Source organism: Pyxicephalus adspersus, unplaced genomic scaffold, assembly GCF_032062135.1.
Source record: "Pyxicephalus adspersus unplaced genomic scaffold, UCB_Pads_2.0 Sca339, whole genome shotgun sequence".
NCBI classification, from domain to species: Eukaryota; Metazoa; Chordata; class Amphibia; order Anura; family Pyxicephalidae; genus Pyxicephalus; species Pyxicephalus adspersus.
The window spans coordinates 1-10,543 of record NW_027317346.1 but is presented as its reverse complement, the minus strand read 5'-3'; the positions used below and the strand labels follow the sequence as shown (position 1 = coordinate 10,543).

General features: G+C 37.5%; 1 protein-coding gene across 1 annotated transcript; it reads left to right on the top strand.

The window, feature by feature from the left end:
- Positions 1-6,096: 6,096 nt before the first annotated feature.
- Positions 6,097-8,841, top strand: LOC140345014 (COMM domain-containing protein 3-like; the record flags this gene model as incomplete). The annotated part of the gene is made up of 7 exons (XM_072432188.1): positions 6,097-6,263; positions 6,337-6,403; positions 6,483-6,517; positions 6,650-6,710; positions 6,790-6,846; positions 6,924-6,983; positions 8,452-8,841. Coding segments are annotated over 7 exons (507 nt in total), but the record flags the coding sequence as incomplete, so codon positions are not given.
- Positions 8,842-10,543: the final 1,702 nt, after the last annotated feature.

The window sequence follows — 10,543 nt, the reverse complement described above, 5'->3', positions numbered from 1 at the left end:
CTATGGCGTGATTTATTATTCATTATATTATATATCTATAAATATAAAGCCCAGCGGCCAGTCAGAAAAGTGTGAACCGACCAATAAAATTCCTGTTTTAACTTTCCAGTTTATTAAATATAATACCTGATTGGTTTGGGCTGGAATGAGCCCCCCTTTTATAAACCATTTAATTGTTTTCTGTAGACAGAACTTTAAATCAGTTCTTGGAACTTTATGAGAATCAGCAGAAATCTAGTTGCCTTTCATATCCATTCTCTATGTCCAAATGCAGAACATAGAGCTCACACACTACAAATCTACAATATATGTCAGAAGTGACTGAATTAGAAAAGCATGGAATACAGCAATCAGCATGTTGTATTAGCATTCTAAAATTGTCTAAAAAGAGGATAGAGCATTAGGATCCAGCGACGTGAACAACTCAACTATAGAACACACATGTCACTGTACCGACAATACAACCTGGTGGGCCCGACAAATGTAGAATTAAATTGGATTTTTAGACCAAATGTAATTTAGATAAATTGTAGGAGCTGCTGTGAGGGCAGATCTAGGATAGAATTTGAGTATATAAGTTATAAAGAGTGACTGTCACCCTATAGATTGTGTGCACTCCATATATATATATATGTATATATATGTATACATTTATATATGATCGGGCTATTTGATTTGTTCTGCAATCCAGGATCTCAGGATCTGAAAAGAATTGACAAATCTCACTCATACGTTTGATATAAATCTATAATACCGGGTTATATATGTGGCAATGAATGATGAGAGTTTCTCCTTTGCTGCTGGGTAAAAAAAACTGCCCTTCCACCCCCTTCCTATACCGGCAACACATTCCTGCAGCCCTCCCCTCACCCGATCCGGGCGGCGCCTCCCTCCCTGGGTCACAGATCTCCCCCTCCCCCTCCGTGAGATCCCAGCACATGTGTGATCAGGGGGAATGCAAAGATCTGGGATCCATTGGAAGAATGTCCTGCTTGTTATTCCATAAATCCCTGTGCTGTCAGGAGATGTGAGCACCGAGCGCAGCCCATCCCGGACACCCCTGGAGCTCCTGCACCATATACACATTCATTTCCATACACTCAGCAGCTGCCTATACATTGCATTGGATTTAAGGAAGACCGGCGGGGATTGTGAGCTGCACCGCATGTAAAGATGGTGGACGAATCCAACCTGCTGCTGTGCGAACAAAACGAATTCCTACATTCCCCACAGAAACATTTACAAGTGCAAAACATGACCTGTCTACAATCCTAAAGGTGATATTATATCCATGGTCATCTCAGCTTTGTATTCACAATTCTAAATGTAACACAGCATGTGTATTACAGTTCTGTATAACAATCATTGTATCCACAATCATCTCAGCTTCATATTCACAATTCTCAATCTAAAATTGCAACTGTGATCATCTCAGCTTTATATTCACAATTCTAAATGTAACATTGCATCTGTGTTAATTCCAGCTTGTATTACAGCTCTGTATATTAATCATTGTATCCACAATCATGTCAGCCTTATATTCACAATTCTAAATTTAACATTGCAACTGTTTTACAGTTCTGTATAATAAACATTGTATCCACAATCATCTCAGCTTTATAGTCAAAACCCCATATGTAATATTGTATTTATAATCTTCCCAGCTTTTATTAACAATTCTAAATGTAACAATGTATCCACAATTATCCCAGATTTACAGTCGCAATCCTAAATGAATAATTCATAATCATCAAAATCTATACTAACAGTTCTATATGTGTAACCCTGTATACATGTAACATTGTATCCCTACAATCTGCATCTGCAATTCTATATATGTAACATTGTATCCATAATTACTCCAGCTTTATATCTACTATTCTAAATGTAACTTTGTATCCATCCTAGCTTTATATTCATACTTTTATATGTGTACCAGTATATCCAGAATCATCTGAGCTTTGTATTCACAATTCTATGTATGTGATGTGACCTCCATAATTCTATATTATAGTATCTGTGATTATCACAGCCATATTATATCTGTCATTCTGTAAGTGACAATATATCCAAAATCACCCCATCTTTATCATTATTATTCTATATATGTACCAGTGTTCCCATAATCAACAAAGTTTTATATCACTGTTCTGTATATGAAACATTGTATCCATAGTCATCCCAAGGTTATATCTGTGAGTCTATATATGTGGCATTGTATCCCTAAGCTTTAAATTTATAATCCTAAAGGTGACATTGTTGCTTTCAAAATCCCAGTTTTTATCTACAATTCTGTATACCGGTATGTGACATGCATAACCATCCCAGATTTATACTCTTAATTCTTTATCTAACATTGTAACTCTGATCATCATTGCTTAATATCAAAATTCTACATATGTTACCATGTATCCAAAATCATCCTATCATTGTAATCATAATTCTTTATATGTACCAGTAAATCTATAGTCATCCCAGCTTTAGTTCTAAAATTCTATGTACATTATCTCCAAAATTTCTACAATTCTTTGTATAAAATTGTATCCATACCAATCCCAGCTCATACATGTGACATTGTATCTGTGATCATCCCAGCTGTATATTCACAATTATATTTGTCAACCAGTTTGCATACAATTTTTACACGTTTACATCACAGTGATATATATGTGTATTGTATCCATACTCCTATGAGATTCATATCCACAATTATATAGTTGTAACATTGCGGGTACCAAGGTTTTCAGGGTGATCACAGCTTTACATTCACAATTCTGTACACTTAACAGGTTATCCAAATTTATAACAACTTATTATCTTCCTTTACATATAACATTGTATCCAGAGTAGCCCCAGCTTCATATTCACAGTTGTACTTTTGTACCAGTTTATGTTGATTAGAAGTTTTACATTGCAATCCTATTTGTGTGACTTTTGTATCCAGACTGATACTAGTTTCATGTCCACAAATATAAAACAATTGTGTGTGCCAAAGTGTTCAGGGTGATGACAGCTTTACATTCACAAATCTGTGCATGCATTATTAGATATAACATTATATCCATAGTGACCCCAGCTTTTTATTTACAGTTTTATACATATAACATTGTATGTACCAAGGTGTTCAGGATGATCACAGCTTTACATTCACAATTCTGTACACCTAACATTTTATCCAAACTGATAACAGCTTTATATCTTCAATTCTTTTACATATAACATTGTATCCAGAGTGGTCCCAGCTATATATTTACAATTGCATCCTTGTACCAGTTTGTTTAAATTGATCAGCAGATTACATAATAAACCTATTTGTGTAAATTTTGTATCCACACTGATTTCTAGTTTCATATCCACAATTATATAACATTGTGTGTTCCAAGGTGTTCAGGGTGATAACTTTACATTCACAAATCTTTGCATGCATTATTGAATACAACATTTTATCCAGAGTGATCCCAGTGTTTTATCCACAATTGTATACATATTAGTACATTCAATGTTATATTAGTGTTCAGGCTGATCACAACTTTACATTAACAATTATGTACACCCAACATTGGATGTGACAATTTATCCAAACTGATAGCAATTTTATATATATACAATTCCTATATGTGTAACATTGTATCCAGAGTGGCCCCAGCTTAAAATTCACAATTGTACTTGTGTACCAGTTTATTTATATTGATTAGAAGTTTTACATTGCAGTCCTATTTGTGTGAATTTTGTATCCAGACTGATACTAGCAATTATATAACATTGTGTGCTCAAAGGTGTTCAGGGTGATCACAGCTCTACATTCACAAATCTTTGCATGCATTATTGTATATAACATTTTATCCTGAGTGATCCCAGCTTTTTACTCACAATGTTATACATATAACTTATACCTATAACACTATGTACCAATGTGTTCAGGCTGATCACAACTTTACATTTACAATTCTGTACACCCAACATGGATGTGACAATTTATCCAAACCGATAGCTGATTTATATATACAAATCCTTTATGTGTAACATTGTATCCAGAGTGATCCCAGCTTTTTATCCACAATTCTTTATTATATGTACCAAGGTGTTCAGGCTGATAACAACTTTACATTCACATTTCTTTACACCCAACATGTAACATTGTATCCAAACTGTCAGCTTTTCACCACAACCTGTAACATTGTACACTAAGTGATCCCTGCTTCATATAAAATACTACATATGGAACTTTGTTCCCAGAGATACATGCACTGTATACAGCTTTACAACACATTTATTTTATGTTCAACATTGCAACCCCCCACCACCACCACCACCACCACCACACTGTTTCTTGATGTATTAAAGGGTCATTCACTTTGTTAAATGTTAGTAAATAAAATGAATCTGTTAAAACGATGATGAAAGTGAAAAATAATAGGATTTGCTGATTGGATTGCAAACAACTTCTTATCACTAATTTTCGCAGTCTGTACTCCTTTAGTAAATCCGCCCCCTGCCTCCAGACCCCAGTCCTTTTCACTTCATATTCACCCCTGAGGGCAGGCAGACATGTGCAAGGAGAAGCTGCATTCACCGATATCCTCTGATCTTGTGTATAGTAAACACAGCGATTCTGAGCGATCCTTCCGGTGTGATGACTTTCTGTTCTGTAGCTCCCCACCCATTGTGTTACATTGTGAGTTTGTGTCATGATTGTCTACAAATCTCTGAAGCCTGGACTATACATGTTCTATAAAATTAAGATGGTGGAGCTTTGTCTTGTTGTGTGTGACACATAGATAGATCTGGGGAAACCCTACAGCTGTTAGAAGAATTCACCGAACCTCAGTGACAACCCAGTCCCTGTGTGCTCCAATCTAAATCCGGTGTCCCCATCCAATTTGTGAGATATATTTGTGTGTGTATAATTAATATTGTCGGATTTAATTTTTGAAAGTTGTTCTGATAAATATCAAACATTCACTTTGCAAAGATCATGACAATAAATGAGATTCTGCATTTCCTGCTCCTCTATACAGTGCATTTCATTCTCATTGGGTAGGAGGTGAAGCTGTGCTAACTTTTCATTGGCTGGTTCATTTCTTCCGCCCATGATTGGCTGTGTATGTGCTCGGTGACCCAATGTTTTAGAAGTTTGTGTGATTAGATTGCTGTGTTGGCTCTCAGAATTCAGGGCAGCTGTTTGTATGATCTCTGTGTGTTGTGTATACAGAGCTGAGAATTTTATATTGCGGTATTTGTTGGTTGGTAAATCAGACAGGATAGGGATTTGTCTATTATCGGGGTTGTTTAATCTGTGGATCGGTCGGGTAGCGCTCACAGCTGTCAGGAAATCTCCGTGTGTGTGTAGCTGCTGGGAGGCGTTCAGAGGCGCTGACACCGGCAAAGCCGTCATTTACCGGCACTGATCGGGGCGGAAAATTTACTTTTATCAGTATTCTATACATAATTTATTTTTTATCTCCTCTCCTTGTCTGCATTGTTCAGAATAGATTTATGTTGTCCTAAACAATTTATATCTGTGGACGATGGCAGACTGGTACACACGTGGACGATGGCAGATTCGTTCACGCGTTAACACTTTTTAACGCTTGCATTTCTTCTTCATTTTTTAATATTGTTTTTGATAGGATGTGGTGATCGTTAGTAAATTGCCGATCAGATTGAGCGATCTCAGACTCATAATGTTTAACATACACACAATTCCCCTGATACAATGAATGCAATCTGCAGCCTGGAATTTATTTATAGTAAGGTGCACTACATGTCCCAGTGTGCCCTACTTTTTGTTTATTGATATTTGAAATATAATTATTTTTGAAATATTATTATTATTATTAATATTCAACAGGATTTATATAACGCCAACATATTAGGCAGCGCTGTACGTTAAATAGGGGTTGCAAATGACAGATACAGACAGTAAGGAGAGGACCCTGCCCGAAGAGCTTACAATCTAGGATGTGGGGGAAGTAAGAGGGGTTCTCACAATGCTTTATGAACCTAAAAGCCAAACCACTAAAATTTTAGCAGTGCAGATTGATTAAAAAGAAGCAAGGGGGACGCTGGGATTTGTAGTTTCTAAGCCACCATTAATTCTTTGTGCTTGTCGGTTGTACAATCCAAGTTGTGTCTGTTTGTGTTGCTGTAGATGACACCGATCTGCGACAAATCGCCCCATCTGTAGTCAAAGAATGTCACTGGGCGCTGGCCACGTGTGTACTGGAGGCTGTGAAGCACAATGCAGACAAAGCAGCCATCAGGTATTTAGATCGGTATGGGATCGGCCAGATTTGTGTGTGACACTCCTGCTGATTGTTCCTGCTGTCCCCACAGCACCTTCCTGGAAGATTCCTGCAAGTTCCACAAGGAGAGGACAGAAGAGTTCTGGACAGAATACCAGGTTTATGTGTTCACGTTTTTTTGTCCATTTGTGTTTTGTGTAGTGTGTGTGTTGTGTTAATTGTCGGTCTGTGTTACAGAAATACAAGGAACCTCTGGAGATCCTCCTGGGAAAGTGAGTGCAGATTTGTGTCTATACGATCAGATTGTACCCAGTTCTGTGCAGGGTCTCTACAAACACTCTGCACTGTAACTAGAGGTGTCATTGTGTGTATATGGGGTCTCAGTGTTTGTCTTTTACCTCCAGCATAGGCAGATGCCCCCCACACGTGTCTGATGTGTCCTGGCGACTGGCATATGAAATAAAGGTGATGGAGGGCATCGATTATCGATTCATTGATCTGTATTGATTTTGCATCAGCTGATGATTGTTTTTTTACTCTTCAGACTAATCAGCTGCACAAAACCTACCGGCCCTCTTATTATGTGAATTTCAGTATGGAGGTAATGACCCACCGATCATAGGGGGGGGGGCGTAATCTGGGGAGATTGTTAGTAAATCTGCTTCTCTGTTCCCCCAGAACTCGGATCCCACCCAGGCCAAGGATGTCAGCTTTACCTGCTCCATGGAACAACTGCAGGTATCAGAGTCACTGCACTCCACATGGGGCCCCACTGAACCCCAAACTTTAATAGAAAGTTTTGTTAATGTCTGAGCTGCTTGTTAACCAAATCATCAATTCTGTTCTGATTGCCTCATTTTTTATATGAAGGGAAAATCGGTTTTGTTATATTCTTAATCGTTAGATTTTTTAAATATCCAGCAAATTAGGTTAATACATTTATAGTGACAGACATTATTCTTAGCAAAAGAAGGTTATTCGTGGTGGCTATGACAGATTAATTCGGCATTTCAATGTGCTTTAAGGTATGGGGTCACCAGCAATGAGTGGGGGCGCTGACAATATAGATCAGCTTTACTAGGGAATCCCTTAAAAAAACATTTAGGTGTTAGGGGAACCCCTTTTGTAATTACTACATCCACATCCCACAATGTATTAGTGTGATCAGTGGAAAGAATTCCCCCTTCATTGCTAGCCATTGGGAAGAATGTCACCCTTACAGATAGCCAAAATGATCACTGGTACCATTTGATCTAACCTGAGAGGTACAAATTGCTTAAGGAAACCATAGGAAACTGTCATAAATGTGGCTCTTTGATATGAGAATTGTTAGTGCTGCAAATTGCTGACAAATGTTTGACTGCTTCATTTGCTCATTCTTTGTTTAGGATTTTTTAAAGTCAATTTAAAGAGTTTGTTATTATTTCCAAAATGTCTGAAAGTTTTGTAACAATGATATTCCAGAAGAATCTCTACAGCACAGTATTATTTCAGTAGATTTTCTTTGGGAGTCAATTAAAGGAAAGGTTGTGTGTTGGTATTTCTGAAAAATGTCTGAAAGTCTTGTAACAGTATTGTGGTAGAATTCCCTAGAAGACAGTAACATTGCAGATGAAACCAGGGAGAGCATTATTCCAAAGGAATCCCTACAGACCAATACTTTTCCTGTAGAATCCCTTAGAAGACAGTAATATTCCAGACGAATCCCTACTGGAGACTAATATTCCAAAGGAATGCCAACAGAGCAGTAACATTTTCTTTGAGATTTTGGTATTTAATTAAAGGAAACATTATGGTGCTGTTAAAAATCACTTAAAAGTCTTGTAACGGTATTGTAACAGTGATATTCCAGAAGAATACTTGTAACAGTATTACCACACTAACAATCCTGCATTCCAGTATATATTGCAGTGTCAGTATTGTTGCAGGAGAATACTTGTACCAGTATTCATACATTACAGTAATACTCTCCCAGTGTCAGTGATGATCATGTCGTGCAGTATAGAGTTTGTTATACAAATTAGTATTCAGTACGATGTTATATCGGTGTAATATTAAATAATGGTGTTATCCTATAAATGGTGTAATAATAAATAATCACCCAGCACACAGGACACCATTCTAAATATTGTGATCACTCTGCTTGTTGTTCTTGGCAGGTTGTGGCTCTGCACTGAGATCTTTTTTTGTCTTGTTTGTTCTTTAGGATTTAGTAGGAAAACTTAAAGATGCAGCTAAAAGCCTGGAGAGGACCTCTCAGATGTGACGATCCCTCACAAGTCATGCTGGAAGACACAACATTTTCTTTCACATCTGAATAATATTTTTGTTTTTTTATGTTTTTGTATTCTCAATGATCAAACCGGTTTAATAGACAGCCATGATATACTGCCTTCCCCTGCCTCTCATTGCATTCCATTCTCGGGTTTACTTGTGCTGAACATTACAGTATTTTTTATTTAGGAGGAGGGCAGAGTTTGTATTGGTCTTATTATTTCATACGTAGATGATTGTTTCAGCCTTTATTATCTGCACAGTTACAGTGCTCCTAAATACTATATGTGTTTTATGTGTTCAAATAAATATTGTTTCTATACTATGGCGTGATTTATTATTCATTATATTATATATCTATAAATATAAAGCCCAGCGGCCAGTCAGAAAAGTGTGAACCGACCAATAAAATTCCTGTTTTAACTTTCCAGTTTATTAAATATAATACCTGATTGGTTTGGGCTGGAATGAGCCCCCCTTTTATAAACCATTTAATTGTTTTCTGTAGACAGAACTTTAAATCAGTTCTTGGAACTTTATGAGAATCAGCAGAAATCTTGTTGCCTTTCATATCCATTCTCTATGTCCAAATGCAGAACATAGAGCTCACACACTACAAATCTACAATATATGTCAGAAGTGACTGAATTAGAAAAGCATGGAATACAGCAATCAGCATGTTGTATTAGCATTCTAAAATTGTCTAAAAAGAGGATAGAGCATTAGGATCCAGAGACGTGAACAACTCAACTATAGAACACACATGTCACTGTACCGACAATACAACCTGGTGGGCCCGACAAATGTAGAATTAAATTGGATTTTTAGACCAAATGTAATTTAGATAAATTGTAGGAGCTGCTGTGAGGGCAGATCTAGGATAGAATTTGAGTATATAAGTTATAAAGAGTGACTGTCACCCTATAGATTGTGTGCACTCCATATATATATATATGTATATATATGTATACATTTATATATGATCGGGCTATTTGATTTGTTCTGCAATCCAGGATCTCAGGATCTGAAAAGAATTGACAAATCTCACTCATACGTTTGATATAAATCTATAATACCGGGTTATATATGTGGCAATGAATGATGAGAGTTTCTCCTTTGCTGCTGGGTAAAAAAACTGCCCTTCCACCCCCTTCCTATACCGGCAACACATTCCTGCAGCCCTCCCCTCACCCGATCCGGGCGGCGCCTCCCTCCCTGGGTCACAGATCTCCCCCTCCCCCTCCGTGAGATCCCAGCACATGTGTGATCAGGGGGAATGCAAAGATCTGGGATCCATTGGAAGAATGTCCTGCTTGTTATTCCATAAATCCCTGTGCTGTCAGGAGATGTGAGCACCGAGCGCAGCCCATCCCGGACACCCCTGGAGCTCCTGCACCATATACACATTCATTTCCATACACTCAGCAGCTGCCTATACATTGCATTGGATTTAAGGAAGACCGGCGGGGATTGTGAGCTGCACCGCATGTAAAGATGGTGGACGAATCCAACCTGCTGCTGTGCGAACAAAACGAATTCCTACATTCATTCCCTCATCAGTTTTACTAATGAGTTTAATTACATTAACCGATTCATTACTGAACACCAAACGAAGAGCACCTGTCATTCAAACAGATTCAGAGCTATAGGACACATTTGTTAGAATTTCTTCAGACTTATGCAGAATTGCAAGACACACCAATAATTATAAAATACACTGCCGGAGATCGTACATAGCACAGGATTGCTTCTTGAGCAGCCAGATCGGTGATACAATCCAATGTTGGCGACTTCTAAGATATACATAGGTCTTAATAAATAAAGCAATACATATCTGTAAACCTGGGAGGTGATTAAAATAGTTCACTGTATAAAAGTTCACTGGAAAAGATGAGTTAATCGTCCAATCAGATATAGGCAAAGATTATTTTAATATTTTTCTTACACATGATTGGGTATTTTTAAAGTCAACACAGATTCGCCTTAATTACCAAACTAAGTGAACAGACCCCATCACCTCTTAT